Below are 18,610 nucleotides of genomic sequence, written 5' to 3'. Positions count from 1 at the left end.
CAACAGGAGGGTTAAAGTGGATGCTTGAGGAGGTTCTGGTGGTCCACCTGACAATATTTAAGGCTCCTAAAGGAGGGTTCACGGGTCCCTTAGGAGACTCCAGGTTATGATGAGGTTAAAAAAGGGTTCTTGAGGACATAAATGGACTCTTGGGGGAGGTTCTTAGTGGTTCTTGGAGACGTTCCAGAGTAGGGCATGCAATAAACTCTACAGTACAGTGGTACAGGCCTGGATGTGTACAAAGTGGAGTTAATGGCTGTGAGAAAAGATTGTCGGCACTCCAGTGACCTGCATGAATAAACAGCCTCCACTCTGAGATACAGGCCGTCATTCCTCTGCAAACCTTCCCCTTAAACCCTGAATAAATACAGGTCTAAAAAACATGCATGCTCTCACACACACACACACACACACATACACACACACACACACATACATGCATGCATACAGTATACTCTACATGTACATACACTAGCCCCCCACATACATTCCTGATCATTCCTGATAAATTGCTGTTCTCACACACTAAATATACATGTACTGATGTGAATTAATGTGTGTGCATATACAATCCAACACACACACACACACACACACACACACACACACACACACACACACACACACACACACACACACACACACACACACACACACACACACACACACACACACACAGCAGCTGAGTGATTTGATATCTGATAGAGCAGATGAACAAATAAGGGTGGAACTCGGAGTACAGACAGCCATTCACATCAACAGGAAGAGAGGTGTGTGTTCGCTCTCTGCTCCGTTGTTGTTGTACCTCGTTGTCTCCGTCTGTGTTTTTAACTCTGTCGTCTTCCCGGGTCAAATTGACCCCGTCTGTTTTGGCTTTTCCTTCTTTCCTCCCTTCCTTCTTTCTTTCCATCTTTCCTTCCTCCATCCCCCTTTCTTCCTTCTTTCTGTCCTTCCTTCATCGCTCCCTCCTTCCTTCCTTCCTTCCTTCCTTCCTTCCTTCCTTCCTCCCTCCCTCCTTCTCTCTCTTTCCTCCCCCCTACCTTCCTTCTTTCCTCTGTCCTTCTTTCCTTCCTTCCTCTCTTCCTCTTTTCCTTTCACCCTCCCTCCCTCCTTCCTTCTTTCCTCCCTCCCTCCTACCTTCCTTCCTTCCTCCTTTCATTCATCTTTCCTTTCCTTCCTCCCTTCCTTCCTTCCTTCCTTCATTTCTCCCTCCTTTCCTTCCTTCTTCCTTCCTTACTCCCTCCTTTCCTTCCTTCTTCCTCCCTTCCTTCCTCCTTTCCTTCCATCTTCCTCCCTTCCTTCCTCCCTTGACTCAATGACAACAGGAGGGTTAAAGAAATTCAGGAGCCTTTAAATACCAAAGAACCTTTGTGTCGTCCTCCTGGGTCTAATTGACCCCGTCTGTTTTGACTGTTCCTTCTTTCCTTCTGTCTGTCCTCCCTCCCTCCTTCTTTCCTTCCTTCCTTTTCTTCCTCCTTCTTTCCTTCCCTCTTTCCTTCCTTTCCTCCCTCCCTCCTTCTCTCTTTGTTTCCTTCCTCTTTTTCCTTCCTTCCTTCTTTCCTTCCTCCATCCCACTTTCTTCCTTCCTTCTATCCTTCCTTCCTCCCTCTTTCCTTTGTTCCCTTCCTTCCTCCCTTCCTTCTGTCCTTCCTTCCTCCTTCCCCCCTTCTTTCCTTCCCTCCATCCTTTCCTTCCTCCCTCCTTCTCTCTTTGTCCTCCCCTACCTTCCTCCCTCCTTCCTTCCCCTCCTTTCTTCCTCCCTCCTTTCCTTCCTTCTTCCTCCCTTCCTTCCTTCCTTCCTTTCTTTCTCCCTCCCTCCCTCCTTTCCTTCCTTCTTCCTCCCTTCCATCCTTGACTCAAGGACAACAGGAGGGTTAAACCTGTGAAAGATCATCGCAAACATCTGAACCTCTTCAGACTCGAGGACTTTTGTAACATCAGTAAGAACCAAGTAAACCAAATGGCATTTCCATCACCCTATCAAGAATATATTAAACCTCTATATGATTGTCGGGAACCTTCTCAAGAACCGTGTAAACATAAACGTTTGTTAAGAACCATTTAAACCCCCTCGAAACCTTCTTAACCTCCACATAAACCATATAAATCTCCTCAAGGATACAAGGATTAAGGATCTTCAAACACTTCTGGAACTTCCCTAGAACCTTTGAAGCATCTCTATGAACATATTAAACATCTTCAAGAACCACTTAAACTTTAAGGACAACAGAAATCTGCACACTAATCATTATAACCTCTAATAATTTATGAAACCTCCTCAAAACATCCACAAGAACCACCTCCTGGGTCAAATTGACCCCGTCTCTTTCTTTAATTTTTCCTTCGTTCTTCCCCTCCTTCCCTCTTTCTTTGCTCCCTTCCTTCCTTCCATACTTTTTTCCTCACTTCCCTCCTTCTGTCCGTACTTCCTTCCTCTTTCCCTCCCTCCCTCCTTACTCCTTTCCTTCCTTCCTTTCTTCCTTAATTCCTCCCTCCCTCCTTACTCCTTTCTTCCTCCCTCCTTACACATTTCCTTCCCTCCTTCCTTCCTCCCTCCCTCCTTACTCCTTTCCTTCCTTACTCCCTCCTTCCTTCCTTCCTTCCTTCCTTCCTTCCTTCCTTCCTTCCTTCCTCCCTCCCTCCCTCCTTACTCCTTTCTTTCCTTCCTTCCTTCCTTCCTCCCTCCTTACTACTTTCCTTCCTTCCTTCCTTCCTTCCTTCCTTCCTTCCTATCTCCCTTCTTACTCCTTTACTTCCTTCATCCATCCCTCCCTCCCTCCCTCCTTCCTTCCTTCCTTCCTTCCTTCCTTCCTTCTTTCCTTCCTCCTCCCTTCCTCCTGTCCTTCCTTGAGATGAGGATAACAGGAGGGTTAAACTTTAAGGACAACAGAAATCTGCACACTAATCATTATAACATCTAATAATTCATGAAACCTCCTCAGAGCATCCATAAGAACCACCTAAACCTTCTCAAGGGTCCTTTAAATCTTTCAAGAACCGTCTCAAAACCATATATGCAAAAGAATAATCAACACATAGTCATATCTGGATCTGCACAGCACCTGGCAGTCTGAATTTAGGGAACACAAGGAGTGTTTGAACATGTTTGAACTATTTGGACACTCAGGATGGAGCCACAGCACCACTCAGTGGCCAGAGATGCAAACTGCACCCTGTTAGATTATAATATTTACCTGTAAAAGTAGTTCAACCGTGCTTCAGAGATGCTTCTGAGCTGCTTCTGTGGGTTAAAACATTCAAACATGTTTCATTTCTCGCCTCTCTGATTAAAGCAGATGTTTTGCATCCAGACCTGATGGAAAACACCTGCTTTGACTTCACTAATTGAGGTGTGGCCAAAAGCAAAGTAGTTCATCTCTACCTCTGTGATTCAGTGTTGGGTTTTTCTTTAAGGTTTAACGCCTCCTAGTGGCTCAACAGAAAATGTCTCCTATTGTCTTGCCTCGTGCAACTGTTTAACCCTCCTGTTGTCCTCTAGTCAAGGAAGGAAGGGAGGGAGGTAGGAAGGATGGGAGGAAGGGAAGAAGGAAGATGGAAGGAAAGGAGGGAGGAAGGAAGGAAGGAAGGAAGGAAGGAAGGAAGGAAGGAAGGAAGGAAAGGTGGGAGGAAGGAAGGAGGGAAGGAAGGAGGGAGGAAGGAAGGAAGGTAGGACGAAGGAAGGAAAGGAGGGAGGATGGAAGAAGGAAGGAAAGGTGGGAGGAAGGAAGGAAGGAAGGGAGGACGAAGGAAGGAAAGGAGGGAGGAAGGAAGAAGGAAGGAAAGGTGGGAGAAAGGAAGGAGGGATCGTAGGAGGGAGGGAGGGAGAAAGGAAAAGAGGAAGGGAGGAAGGATGGAAAGAAGGACAGAGGAAAGAAAGAGAGAGGGAGGAAGGAAGGAAGGAAGGAAGGAAGGAAGGAAGGAAAGAAGGAACAGTCCAAACAGACGGGGTAAATTTGACCCGGGAGGAAGACTAATTAAACTATAAAAAAGAGACACTGATTCATCGCTGTAGGCATTTTGAGGTTGTAGTTTGTGGTGTTGCTTTGGGGACATTATACTAAATACTTCAGAAAATGAGTTTATTGTTTATTGCTTCCATTTCTCATACATTTCCTTTTTTTAAAACATTTGTTTCCAGTTCTTTCTGCTCTTTCTTCACACATGCAAAAACCCTTTAATTCAGCTGTCCATCTCCACTTCCACTTATCTTTCTCTCACTGTACTTCCCTCCATTATTCCAGTTATATTGCATTCAACTTATGGTTAATAGAGTAATTCTTACATTCACACATAGAAGATAATTATGTGCCTAAATTCAAAGTATCCACCTTAAAAAATTACATCCTTATTCAGACTGTTATGTCGTCTTTCTATCAGCTACTTTGCTTGAGGAGAAAAACAGATTTGAGGCTCCATGACTCGTTAAGATGGAAACTGAAGCTGCAATAAATGCTACAGAAAACAAATTAAGGTCCAACATTAAGAAGAAAAATGTATAAACATGATAACAGGAAGAGAGATAAACAGTAACAGGATTATTTACAGTACAGGACAAACTACATCCCTTACTAATTATAGTGTCAGTCAGTGTAGCTCATAATAACATAGAAAATAGGACCTTTAAATAATTATGTTGCGTCAAAAGCCAAAATAAAATATGTCAGCTGTTACAATATTTCCAGTACTGCCTTTCCTTGTTCGTTGACATTGTCACAACTCGGCTTTACATGACTTTAAAAATGTTTTAAATATAAATAAATGTGTGGATAAATCACTCAAGTTAGTTTCATCTTAATCAAGTGTATCCTTATGATCTTTATTATCCCGTTGTAATGGGAGAAACATTTTTCTGACTTAATGTTATCAGAATCAGCTGATCTATAACTGATCACCAATTTAATGTAACCAGAACTGGCCGAGAAGTTAATGCCAGTAGGATCGGTAGATTTAAAGTCACTGGATTTGTGAAAACCACAGCTAGTTACGGAAGACTTTTGGAAAGCTTTAAAATATAACTGCTTAACATTATTATATTATAATTGTACTATATTATTTATAATTATAATTAAATATATATTCTGTGATCTCAAGAAAAGAAGCTTCTTATCTTAAGATGACACAAATCATTACTTGTCAATAGTAAAAGAATGTAAAAAGTAAGATATGGACATAGAAGATTTTAAATTTTGATTATAACATTAAGTTAAACACAGAAGAAACTATCAATATGTAGATAAAAAAAGACTGCAAAATCAAGTAAAAGACAATAATGCAAGTAGTTTCAGTTTAAGTACATAAACGGGAGGAGTTGGGGTTTAAGAAACAAGCTTGTTTTCTTGAGATCATGATTCCACAGTTGTGAAAAAAACAGTAATTTCACGCATGTCCTTTCTGACACATTTGTGGTTTCTGGAGACACTTGCCAAGTTTGTACATTCAGTTAAAGGCTTCAGGCCACAGGTCAGTCCAGTCCAGTTAATTTCAGTTCAGTTCAGGTTGCTGAGGCAGTGCGACATGTTCATGGACAGTTTTAAACCTGATATGGATCTACAGAAGACCCAGATATCGTCACATTCAGGTACGATTTTCTGTGATCCTTAACAGCTCGACTTGAGGATGAGCGACCGTCTACTTTCTTACCGATCCAAGTTGCAACTGCATCTATAATCTTGGCTTGTCCATCAAGAAATCTCAACCAATCTCTGGTTCGTTGCGCCTCCCATTCCCGGAAAGGTTCCTGGCGACTCAACAAACACCTCGTCATCTTCCTCTTCTTCCTCCTCCCCTTCCCTTTCTAAGATGGCGGTCATCGGGGCGGCAAAGAGGCGGCAGCGAGCAGCAAAACGTCGGCTTGCAGAGCAAGGAGGAGTGAGGGAGCGCGGTCGCACGGAGGAGGAGAGCAGGAAGACAGGCGAGGAAGAGGTGAAGAGGAGCTGCTGATTGTGTCTCAGTTGGAACATCATGGATAAGTCCTGACTGCACAGAGTCGTGGGAGAAACTGGTACATTAAGAGTTGGGTAGGTATTGATGTCATATGTATCCACGTTATCGGACAAGCCTGTGGGATTGATTTGGGGTTGATCTGACGGCGACGGCGAACACTGGAGCTTTGTGGCAGCAGCAGTTGCACGAAGACGCTCAACAGCCGAGATTCGAGAAGACTCACACCGACTACCCTTCCTCAGCAAGAGAGCCTTGAAGCTCTCACTTCTCCCTGACCTTTGACTTCTGAGGGTTGTAGGTCGGGTCGGATGGGGCTGGGGGTCAGTCGGGGTCACCGGAGGGGAAGAGGAGGAGGAGGAAGAGGAGATGCGATGTTTGTCTTCATCTGAATCTATTCTTCCTAGCATCTTCCGCTTTGACCTGAGGAAGACAGACAGAAAACAAAGTTGTCACATTTCACTTTAGTAGTATTTTCTTGAGAACTGTGTAAAAATATCATTACATGTTTAATTTCAAGATTTGTCAAACTTCCCCTGAGCAAGGTATTCAAACCCCATCAGCTTACCCTCGTACCATCAGAAATAAATTAAATAAATCTTGACCACAAAACAAATTTAAGCTATGATCAATCATCAAATTGAGATTTGAGGGAGCACAGGCACAGGGATGAGCCTCCAAATTGGGGCACAAGGAAGAAGGAAGGTTCATATTGGGAAATAAGGAGGTACAAAGCTTCCAATTAGGGGAACAAAAGAGAGGATTGTCCTAGTCAGGTAACAAAAAAGATGGAACTAATTTAGTTACATAGCAAGGATCAAGCTTACTATTTGGGAAATAAAGACTATTTCAAGTTAGCAAAGGATGTTTCAGTATATGACATAAATACTCATCAGAGGTGTGTGTTTATGTGCATGCAAATAAAATACAATTCAGGGAACAAGGAAGAAATAAGCTTCCTCTTTGGGGTAATAAAGAAGGAAGATGTGTGTTAGGGAGTAAATGGGTAGAAACTTACAGTTAGGGGAACAAAAGATAGAAGCATCAAAATAAACATCCTATTTGGGGAGCAAAGGGCCATTACTGGACAGGGAACGAGGAAAATCTAAGCAAATAAGGAAGATAATGCCTTTGAAGGTACAGGACTCAGGATCTAAACTGAATCTTCTACACATTCAGTTACCAATCACAACTTTACCTGCAGCCAAACCCCTACTGGGGGATTCACGCTGTGCCTTCCCATACTGTACTGCTCCAAAGAGATGGAGGAAGGAATCAAGCAGACATGTGAGATTGTGGTTGATAGTTTGGTACAGTGACAGTGTTGGTGTGTGTTTGCGTGTTCCTACCTGTGAATGACAGCGAATAGATCTTCTGTGGTTCGTGGTCGATTGGGGACAAACATCTGATCTGCTGAAACACTGACGAACAGATCAGCTGGACAGAAGGACAAAGAGAAGGAGAATTAAAAACAAACTAAGAAGTATTGTTGCAATAGCTGAAAACAACAGTATTCAATTTGACCTGTTATTCTTTACTATTAGTCACCATGAATTGGAATAAAATGGTGCATGTACTATAAACCTGCAACCGACATAGTGTTTGGAGACACAAGGCATGCCCAAAAGTCATTAACTTGAGGGTAGAAATTACTAGTTTATTATACAGACTGCTAATCAAACTTGACGGGCCTTTTAGACACAGAGCAGCTTATTCAGCAGTTTTCTGACTTAATTAGACTACATATTGCCTCCACTTATAGCTTGTGTGAGCAGGGAATGGGCCTATAATTATAAAAAACCACAAAACAACCAACTTTTATTAGCTTGGTGATATATGAATACACACTTGGTTAATAATCTGACATGCCAGTACTCTGTAGGAAGGAGTACTGGCCCAATTCAAGCAAAGCTTTTAGTCTCAGTTGCATCTTGAGGTGCTACAGAAAACCCTAATTTAGTAGAGACACAAAATAGCTTGACCCCACAGTACCAGTCTGGTTCCAGGTGCCTATATTGGCCCATTTTCTTGTCCTAAATTAAATACTTCAGCACCCCCAAAATACAAACAAATCTAGCCCCCTTCTACTGTGCTAACACTCAGCTAGAATCAGACTAACATCACTTTATAACATTTACAAACTGGAGGTTTCAGGTCTAAAAACATTGCCTGGAAACCCAACTTACCATTTGGGGGTCCTGCGGCGTTCTTCACCTCCTCCCTCATCCTGTGTGCTCCATCATTGCTCCTCACCTCCTCTTCGTTGTCCTCTGGTTCCTGTATCAGGAGGTCTGGAAGGGACAGCTCCTCTCGCAGGCTATCAGTGGACAGTGCACTGCTGAGGGAGAACCTGCTCTGTCCAATCAGAGTGTACGAGCTTTCAGAGTCACTGGTGTCATGATCAAACACTTTGGTCATCTTCACTCTTCGACTTGTTTGCATTGTTCTCTGTTTTTCCACATCTCGTTCATCTTCAGATGAAGATGAAGATGATGATGATGAAGATGATGACGATGAGGAGGGAGAGGGCTCCATAGTTGATGACATCAGCAGCAGTTGCCTTCCCGCCCTTCTCTTCCTCCTCTTCCGTACTTTGTCTGTTTTCTTTGTGGTGGATGACATCATCATCATTGTTGTCTTTACTCCCCTGTCCTTCTCGTCTTCCTCTTCATTTTCAGCCAGTGATGCCCTCATCATCCTCTTATGAAATGTTTTCTCATTATTCTTATGAAGACTTGTTCTGATGGGGTCGATTGCTCCAGTTTGGGGGATCCCTGTCCCGGTGGAAGCAGCTCCATGGTTTCCTAAGGTACTACAGTTCTCTAAGGTACTCATGGTCCCATCAATGAAGGGGTGAACGGGATCTTTAGTGCTCCAGGTTGGTGTCATACCCATGATCCCTGGGGGGCCACAGTTCCCATAGATGCCCATAGCCCCCATGAAACCACTGGTGTTCATGGTGTCCCCAGTTCCTGAGGTACCACAGTTCCCCAAGGTACCTATGATCCCATTGAAATGGTCTCTGGCCTCTGTGATACCCATGGTCCCATTGAAAGTGTCTCGAGCACCTGTGGTACTCATGCCCCCATTGAAAGTGTCTCTAGCCTCTGTGGTACCCATGGTCCAATTTAAAGTGTCTCTAGCCTCTGTGGTACCCATGGTCCCGTTGAAAGTGTCACGAGCGTCTTTGATACCCATGGTCCCATTGAAAGTGTCTCTAGCCTCTGTTGTACCCATGGTCCAATTTAAAGTGTCTCTAGACTCTGTAGTGTCAATGGTCCCATTGAATATGGTACCGATGATCCCCCAGGTGCTACTGGTCCCTGTGGTGCTCTGAGTCTGTGAAGCAGCAGTGATTTCTGGGGTGGCTTGGGTGCCTTTGGACACCTCTCCTGTATCTGTATTAGCAAAGTGTGGTTTGGTACTTTTGGGTGATGTCAATGAAAGATCTGGCTTTTTGTGCAAAATCGGTGGCTTCTGCCTCTGAGGGGAGCTGGTAGGTGAGCATGTGGTGATGTCAACAGGTGTTGTGTGCGCTGGCAAAGAAGCAGCATTCATTGAGTGTGCAGGTAAAGTTGTTTGTATCACTGATTTATCAGGAATCATTGTTTTGTCAACAGTAGTGTATGTCATGTGCTTTGGTGAAGGTGTACTATTAGTAGAATGTGTGGAGGAGGAATCAGCAGGAATTCTTGATTGGTTGGTGAGCCCAGGAGAAGGTGCTATGATTTGTTCACTGCTCTTCACCCCAGCTGGTCCTTGCTTGGCCTTAGGAGATGCCATGAGACCCAAAATGCAAAGATCAGGCTTCTTTGGTGGGATTGGCTTCTCTGGAGAGCGGAGCCTCCTTGGGCTACCTGGCTCAAAGACATTGCTACACTGTTTTAAATAACTGTGTGTTGTTGAATCTCCATTGGCTGCACTGTGATTCCACATTTCTGACTTATTGTTATCGTTGCTCTCTGAAAGTTGTGTTCGGCTTTCTTTGTGAGGTTCTTGTTTTACTCCTGAGAGGGTCCAGTATGAAGAATGTGTCAGGCAGACATCCTCAGTGCTTAAGTGTTTCTCAGTAGGCTCAGTTAGCTTAGCCTCTTTGACCGGTTGTTGTCGCAAAGAGGAATATTGGCTAATTGTGTTTCTGTGGTTTTTGTCAGTATCATAAGACATTTTAGCCAAGGGACTATCAGGGCTGGCGACATGATTGTTTGCCAGTGTAGCATACATGTCTGGATATTCCCTCTCTTGTTCATTGTACTTGATGTCTTGAGGCGTTTTGTTGATGAGCTGAGACCCAGAGCTTATCCGGTTTGTTGGGCTAGCGACTATGCCTTGCAGGCTCTTAAGATTTGCAGACTCATCTTTGGGAGTCTTGACCTCACTTTTTATTAAGTTGTAGTAGCCATGATCGGATTTGAGTTCAGGTTGCTTTGCATTGGTGTTGGCAGGGCTATGAGGGCTAACATTAGCCTTTAAAGCACTTGATATGTTAGCGTCATTGCTGCCTCGATCCCCGATAGCATTTTGTGATCCAGTACCAGATTTCGTAACATCTATATTGCCCAGGCCATCAAGATGAGCTTCTTTGCTTGGTAGATCATGGTTAGTGAGCAGGCCTTCCTGGGCCTTGACTGACCGAAGCTTGACGCCCTGCAAAGCCTGTGTAGTGACCAGGGGGTAAAGGGACATGGAAAGACCTGGTGGGGGGAGGGCGGTGTAAGGGAAATTAAGGAGAGGAGGCAGAGGAGGAGGTGGAGGAGGAGGAGGAAGATCAGCAATTGGCAGTTCTTGGAGCTCTGAAGAGGGAGAAAGAGGAGAAGATGGAGGAGGAGGGGGGCTAGTTGGGGGAGGAGGGAAGTTGGTTAATGATGATATCATGGAACCCAGAGACTGTTGGGATGTCTGCCTGATGGCGTAGGAGTAGGGAGGAGGAGGAGGCCGGAAGAAAGGAGGAAGAAGAGGAGGATAGGGGAGGGATGAAGGTGGGAGAGGAGGAGGTGGTGGAGGAGGAGGGGGAGGGGGAGGAGGAAGAGATGAAGGGGGAGGAGGAGGAGGAGCAATAGAGAGTTTGGTGAAAGAAGGTGGAGCAGGACACTCACGAATGGGGGAGTAGAAGACAGGAGGCAAAGGTGAAGAACATTCAGGTGAAGGAGGAGGTGGAGCAGGGAGAAGAGGATGCTTGGCAGAGGACTCTGAAGAGGTGCAGGAGGAGAGGGAGGAGGTGGACGAATAGGAGGAGGAGAGGGAGGAGAAGAGTGATGACTTCCTTTCTGGCACTGGTGGCTTTGGCCTTCCCTCAACCCGAGACCCCGTCCTGGTCAGAGAGGAGATGGAAGGAGAAAGGGGGAAGGAGGGCGAGCGTAAAGAGGAGAAGGGGGAGTTTGGGGGGAGGGAGAAGGCTCCAGGGCTTGCTGCGAGAGGGGAGGAAGGGCTGAGGGGGGAAGAGATGGGAGTGCCAGGGGTTGGGGTGTTGGACTGGCTGGAGTAACCACTGGAGGGCGAAGCGAGGCGCTGCAGCCCAGCCACGGACGCAGCAGCTGGTTGAGAGTTGAGAGTAAATGTCAGCCCCTCCTCCTGTAAGCCTGGAGACATGGGTGTGAAGATGTTGGCTTGGGAGCGGCCGGGGCTTGGTGGGAGCTGCTCAGACGAAGGAGACTCAATGGAGGTTTCTGCTTGGCAATCTGAGTTTAAGGGTTCAAAGGTTGTGACTGTGCCACAGTTGAACCCACTCTGGCGTCTCTTGGTGTTGCTGCGGGGCACCCAGGGGTCATGGAAGGTTTTGGGCGATGAGGTGGGGCTCAGTGGGATTTTTCGCTCCATACGTGGGCTATGCTTCAAATGTGGGCTATGCTCCAATCGTGGGCTACGCTCCAGACGTGGGCTATGCTCCAGACGTGGACTATGCTCCAGATGTGGGCTATGCGCCAGATGTGGGCTATGCTCCAGATGTGGACTTTGCTCCAGACGTGGGTTTTGCTCCAGACGTGGGCTATGCTCCAGACGTGGGCTATGCGCCAGATGTGGGCTATGCTCCAGATGTGGACTTTGCTCCAGACGTGGGCTACGCTCCAGACGTGGGCTCGAGGAGGACCGGGCGGACTTGCTACGCCCTGGCCGACGTCTAAGAGAGTCGGATCGCATCGGTGGAGGAGGCGGACGCTTTGACTTGCGGAGGGAGATACTACGAGAGTAGGAGGAGGATGTGCTGGACCTTCTTCTCTCTCGGCTTAGTGAGGAAGAGGAGGTAATGTCCTCTGAACACAAGGAGTTACACGGGGACGAGCGTCCAGAAGAGATCAGGGGATCACAGCTCCAATCTTCCCCAGAAACATAGCTCATTCCCTGGGTGATACCACTCCAGTCAGGTCCAGTCTGGCTGCTGTGGACACTTGAACTGGGTGAGACGGGCTGGACGCTCCATCGCTCCCCAGCGTAGGAGCACTGGGTGACTTGCTGGGTGGTGGCCTGTTCATCCAGAGCCTGGTAGCTAAACTGAGAGTCTGAGTCTGCAATAGAGGAGGAGGAAAGGTAGTGGTTGGAGGAAGGGGAGCTGTGAAGGTGGGTAGCCTCATTTAGGGGCTTATCACTGGGGTAAGACCACTCTGACTCCATGGCTTGGCTAGGAGTGCTGGGAAGAGAGGAGGTGACAGGGGAGGAAGGAAAAGAAGAGGAGCAGGAGAGTGGAGACTGAGGAATGACTCTGGTGGTGGGTTCAAATGGCAGCAGGGGCTTGGTGTTGCTGGGGAATCCCTGCAGATCCTGTGACTGTAGAGGAAAGGAAAAGTTAGTTTTAGTTTTAGTTACTTAGTTAAATGTAGAAGTCACTTTTCCTAAACCGACCTGGCAGCAGGATGAGGAGGTGCTGAGTGCCCTGTAGGAGGTGCTGTTACAGCTGGCCTCTGAGTTCAGGGAGGAGTTGGTCTCTGGGCGAGGGAGGCTGTGGACCGCTGACGAGGGGGAGCCGCTGGAGGTAGAGTGGTTCTCGCAGGAGTCTGGACGTGAGGAGGAAGTAAGAGAGGCCATGAGGCTAGACATCCCCTCTCCTCTCGGGGCTCGGATCCTCCTCCCTAATGACTGCCCCTGCTTTCTGAACTCTCCCTCCCTCTCCTCCTCCTCCTCCTCTTCCTCTGTGGTTCTCTGTTGGCGGGGGGAGGAACAGGAGGAGGCAGACCGACCGACAGTGGAGAACTGATTTGGAAGAACCAAAGAGACCATGGTCGAGTCTAGAAACAGAACAGAGGACATAAAATAAAGGAAGAGAATAAACACTTTGAGGCCTGAGACATAATGTAACTAAGTGACGGATGGGGGACAGAGTGGGAGGACATCATACCCAGTCTCCGGGTGACATCATCAGGTATCCCAGTAACTGTCTGGCGGCGGCTCAGGTTACGGGGGCGCCGGGATAACGAGTCGCTGTTGGAAGCCACTTTTCGGAAACTAGCCTGACGATCAAAACTCTCGCCTGACGTGAACGTGTATGAAAACAACAAAGTTAAGATGTGAAAATATCTGAATTCCCTCCTAGTTAATGAATCTGTAGGACAAAAAATGTGTCAGCATTAAAGTCAAGTCCCAGTTCATACTTGGAACTGTAATAATTAGGCTTATAAATGGCCCTGTAACATTGACTTAATACATTTTGTGAAGCACGTCTAGATGTTTCTCTGTATTTCATGCGTGGATGGACAGCTGGACTCCTGTTACCTCACAGCTGCTTCCTTCACTTTATTTAACCTTCGTGTCGTCCTCCCGGGTCAAATTGACCCCGTCTGTTTTGACTGTCTTTCCTCCCTCCCTCCTTCTCTCTTTCTTTCCTTCCTTTCTCCCTTCTTTCTTTCCTCCATCCCTCCTTCTTTCTTTCATTCCTTCCGTCCTTCCTTCCTTCCTTTCCTTCCTTCCTTCCTTCCTTCCTTCTTTCCTCCTTCTCTTTCTTGAATTCCCCCTACCGTCCTTCTTACCTCCCATCCTCTTTACCTTTCTCCCTCCCTCTCTCCCTCCCTCCCTCCCTCCTTCCTTCCTTCCTTCCTCCCTTTCCTTCCATCTTCCTCCCTTCCTTCCTTCTTCCTCCTTTCCTTCCTCCCTTCCTTCCTCCCTTCCTCCCTCCTTCCTTCCTTCTTCCTCCCTTCCTTCCTTGACTCGAGGACAACAGGTCAATATTGGTTTGTCATGCAACTTAGAATGAAAGTATTTCCTATAATTAGAAAAAAATACATCCGCAAATATATTTCATACAGGCAAAAAGATTAATATTATAATATATTAATGCTTAATATTAGACTCTGGGTCCTTTACCTGTAACATTGATGGGAACGATATCAGCTGCCACGGCCTCAGCCTGCTGCCTCATCCTCTCCTCCGGCGTCGGAAGCCTTTGTGTCGGCTCCATCTCCACATCGAAGGTTGGCTCGTAGGCGGGGGCGAAGACGTCCCAACAGGGTGTGACGGGGTTGAGGACCAGTGGGGTCATAGGTCGAGCGTTGTTCAAGAAGAACCTTTCGTCTTCTTCTGAGGAGGTTGAGGACTGAACGCACAAAGAGACAAACACGCAGTAAGTCAGACTTTTGGTTGAATCAGGTTGCATCAAGTTTAACGCCAATTAACTGAAGGGTCCAATCAAGTGTGACAGGATAAGCTTAGACGTCTGTGCAGTCAAACCCAACCTGAAAGAGTTGAGTTTAACCACTAAAGTCTAGTTTCACTAAAATCAACTGTAGTTTAATCTTTGTGTCGTCCTCCCTGGTCAAATTGACCCCGTCTGTTTTGACTGTTCCGTCTTTCCTCCCTTCCTTCTTTCCTTCTATCCTTCCTCCCTCCCTCCTTCTCTCTTTCTTTCCTTCCTTTGTCTTTCCTCCCTTCCTTCTTTCCTTCGTCCATCCTTCCTTCTTTCCTTTCCTTCCTCCCTCCCTCCTTCTTTCCTTCCTCCATCCTTCTTTCCTTTCCTTCCTCCCTTCTTTCCTCCATCCCTCCTTCTCCATTTCTTTCCTCCCCCCTACCTTCTTTCCTCTGTTCTTCTTTCCTTCCTTCCTCTTTTCCTTTCTCCCTCCCTCCCTCCTTCCTTCTTTCCGCCCTCCCTCCAACCTTCCTTCCTTCCTTCTTTCCTCCATCCTTCCTTCCCTTCCTTCCTCCTTTCCTTCCTTCTTCCTCCCTACCGTCATTCCTTCCTTCCTTCCATCTTTCCTTCCTTCCATCCTTCCTTCTTTCCTTCCTTCCATCCTTCCTTCTTTCCTTCCTTCCTTGACTCGAGGACAACAGGAGGGTAAAACTCAGCCTGAAATAGTTGTGTTAACACCCAAAGAGTCGAGTCTAACTTGTGTTAATTGTACTTTAATTTAATACAATGAAGTTTTATTTCAGCACAGTCAAGTTTAACTATAGTAAAGTCAGTGAAGTGTAATTTAGTCCAGTTAAATTCATCCTCAGGAGTCTAGTGAAGTCTGGTCTGGTGTGACTGGGATACTACTCTAGTTCATTCTAGTCTAGACTACTTCAGCTATATCCATGTTTACCTTTCTCCTCCAAACTGAACACTTGAAACAAACTGAAAAGCAAGAGTGACACAGAAAGTCCAAGACTCTGGACCTCTGAGAAGAGAAGAGGATAAAACAGTGAAGAGAGAAACATGATGAAAGAAGAGTAAATCAATGAGCATGAGAAGGGAAACAACACACATGACTCATAATGATATAATGACTGTGGCAGTGGCTCAGTTTGACCAGCAGGGGGCAGTAAAATGAAGTTATTCCTTCTGCATCTTTTGTTGTTTGCAGAAGAGAAAAGTACATTGATATTATACAGTGTATAGTATTATATATTATGAGTGATGTAGTATGCAGTATTACAGTAAAAGTACTGCAGTATTATAGTGATGTAGTATGCAGTATTATAGTAAAGTACTGCAGTATTATGAGTGATGTAGTATGCAGTATTACAGTAAAGTACTGCAGTATTATGAGTGATGTAGTATGCAGTATTACAGTAAAAGTACTGCAGTATTATGAGTGATGTAGTATGCAGTATTACAGTAAAGTACTGCAGTATTATGAGTGATGTAGTATGCAGTATTACAGTAAAGTACTGCAGTATTATGAGTGATGTAGTATGCAGTATTACAGTAAAAGTACTGCAGTATTATGAGCGATGTAGTATGCAGTATTACAGTAAAAGTACTGCAGTATTATGAGTGATGTAGTATGCAGTATTACAGTAAAAGTACTGCAGTATTATGAGCGATGTAGTATGCAGTATTACAGTAAAAGTACTGCAGTATTATGAGTGATGTAGTATGCAGTATTATAGTAAAGTACTGCAGTATTATAGTGATGTAGTATGCAGTATTACAGTAAAAGTACTGCAGTATTATGAGTGATGTAGTATGCAGTATTACAGTAAAAGTACTGCAGTATTATAGTGATGTAGTATGCAGTATTACAGTAAAAGTACTGCAGTATTATAGTGATGTAGTATGCAGTATTACAGTAAAAGTACTGCAGTATTATAGTGATGTAGTATGTAGTATTACAGTAAAAGTACTGCAGTATTATAGTGATGTAGTATGCAGTATTACAGTAAAGTACTGCAGTATTATAGTGATGTAGTATGCAGTATTACAGTAAAAGTACTGCAGTATTATAGTGATGTAGTATGCAGTATTATAGTAAAGTACTGCAGTATTATGAGTGATGTAGTATGCAGTATTACAGTAAAGTACTGCAGTATTATGAGTGATGTAGTATGCAGTATTACAGTAAAAGTACTGCAGTATTATGAGTGATGTAGTATGCAGTATTACAGTAAAGTACTGCAGTATTATGAGTGATGTAGTATGCAGTATTACAGTAAAGTACTGCAGTATTATGAGTGATGTAGTATGCAGTATTACAGTAAAAGTACTGCAGTATTATGAGCGATGTAGTATGCAGTATTACAGTAAAAGTACTGCAGTATTATGAGTGATGTAGTATGCAGTATTACAGTAAAAGTACTGCAGTATTATGAGCGATGTAGTATGCAGTATTACAGTAAAAGTTACTGCAGTATTATGAGTGATGTAGTATGCAGTATTATAGTAAAGTACTGCAGTATTATAGTGATGTAGTATGCAGTATTACAGTAAAAGTACTGCAGTATTATGAGTGATGTAGTATGCAGTATTACAGTAAAAGTACTGCAGTATTATAGTGATGTAGTATGCAGTATTACAGTAAAAGTACTGCAGTATTATAGTGATGTAGTATGCAGTATTACAGTAAAAGTACTGCAGTATTATAGTGATGTAGTATGTAGTATTACAGTAAAAGTACTGCAGTATTATAGTGATGTAGTATGCAGTATTACAGTAAAGTACTGCAGTATTATAGTGATGTAGTATGCAGTATTACAGTAAAGTACTGCAGTATTATAGTGATGTAGTATGCAGTATTACAGTAAAGTACTGCAGTATTATAGTGATGTAGTATGCAGTATTACAGTAAAGTAGTGGTTTGGTCCTCTGACTGATATATTATTATTATGACATCATTAGATTATTAATAGTGAAGCATCAGTGTTAGAGCAGCATGTTACTGTTGTAGCTGCTGGAGGTGGAGCTAGTTTACACTACTTTATATACAGTTAGCTAGTTTAGTCCAGTGGTTCCCAACCTAGGGGTGGGGCCCCTCCAAAGGGTCAGCAGGTAAATGTGAGGGGGGTGAGATGATTAATGGGAGTATTTTTGTTCTTCATTAAATTCCTTTTTTCATCTCTCCCAATTTTGTTTTGCTGCAGTCTGTTCAGCCTCATTAATATTCATGAGCACTGTAGCCCAATTAATATTGTCTTTGTGTGTGTGTGTGTGTATGTGTGTGTGTGTGTGTGTGTGTGTGTGTGTGTGTGTGTGTGTGTGCGTCACTAACCATTTTCCTGCTTTTGTCCTTCCACCTTCGTCGCTTGCTGCCCTGCGATTGGTCGAAGCCAGAGGACGGACAGGAGGCGGGGTTATGAGAGCAAAACTGAGAGGTGGAGGATCCACTGTGGCCATGCTGACTCAGCCCATTACACACTAAACACACACACACACACACACACACACACACACACACACGTTCATACATGTAGGAGAAAGACACAAGATGAGACAGAGATTCATAAATCCAATAACCAATCATCTTCCAGATCTAACTAAATAAAGATAACGACAGCTCATCAATCAGCTTGTTAACTTTGGTTATTTAGGAAGATCTTTATTGTCTTATTTAGTTTTATTACAGTAAATTTAAAAGACTGATGCTCCTTAATCAGTCGATCGGGTATCAGTCCCGGATTAATTGGGACATGAAAGGAGCGCTTCATCTTCATCCTTTGTCTGAATTGGGGCGGGTGGTGACACACAGCACTGCAGCTGCTGTGATGCAGTCTGCAGCTGTGTGTGTGTGTGTGTGTGTGTGTGTGTGTGTGTGTGTGTGTGTGTGTGTGTGTGTGTGTGTGTGTGTGTGCTGCAGCTCTCTTCATTTAATACACTGATTATCAATCATTGAATCCACAGTTGATGGATTTCTGCCTCATCAGCTTTAAACTCGCCTGATATGATCTCTGAGAGTTTGTGCAGCAGAGCCGATAATCTGCTTTTATTCACTGAGTGTTAAACAGCATGAAACATCCTCACCTGCAGCCGCAGTCTGACTGAATGCTGCAG

General features: G+C 44.7%; 1 protein-coding gene across 1 annotated transcript in view; it reads right to left on the bottom strand.

Annotated features, from left to right (window-relative positions):
• Positions 1-5,681: 5,681 nt before the first annotated feature.
• nhsl1a (NHS-like 1a) overlaps positions 5,682-18,610 on the bottom strand; it is a 16,709-nt gene continuing 3,780 nt past the window's right edge. Inside the window, 8 exon segments of the mRNA XM_062414906.1 lie at positions 5,682-6,363; positions 7,290-7,377; positions 8,127-10,731; positions 10,996-11,232; positions 11,353-12,702; positions 12,778-13,160; positions 13,271-13,402; positions 14,233-14,445. Of these exon segments, the coding sequence (XP_062270890.1) occupies positions 5,682-6,363; positions 7,290-7,377; positions 8,127-10,731; positions 10,996-11,232; positions 11,353-12,702; positions 12,778-13,160; positions 13,271-13,402; positions 14,233-14,445 (5,690 nt within the window).

This window comes from Scomber scombrus, chromosome 24 (genome assembly GCF_963691925.1).
Source record: "Scomber scombrus chromosome 24, fScoSco1.1, whole genome shotgun sequence".
Taxonomy (NCBI): Eukaryota; Metazoa; Chordata; class Actinopteri; order Scombriformes; family Scombridae; genus Scomber; species Scomber scombrus.
The sequence above is the reverse complement of the archived record's forward strand: the minus strand, read 5'-3'. Positions and strand labels throughout refer to the sequence as shown.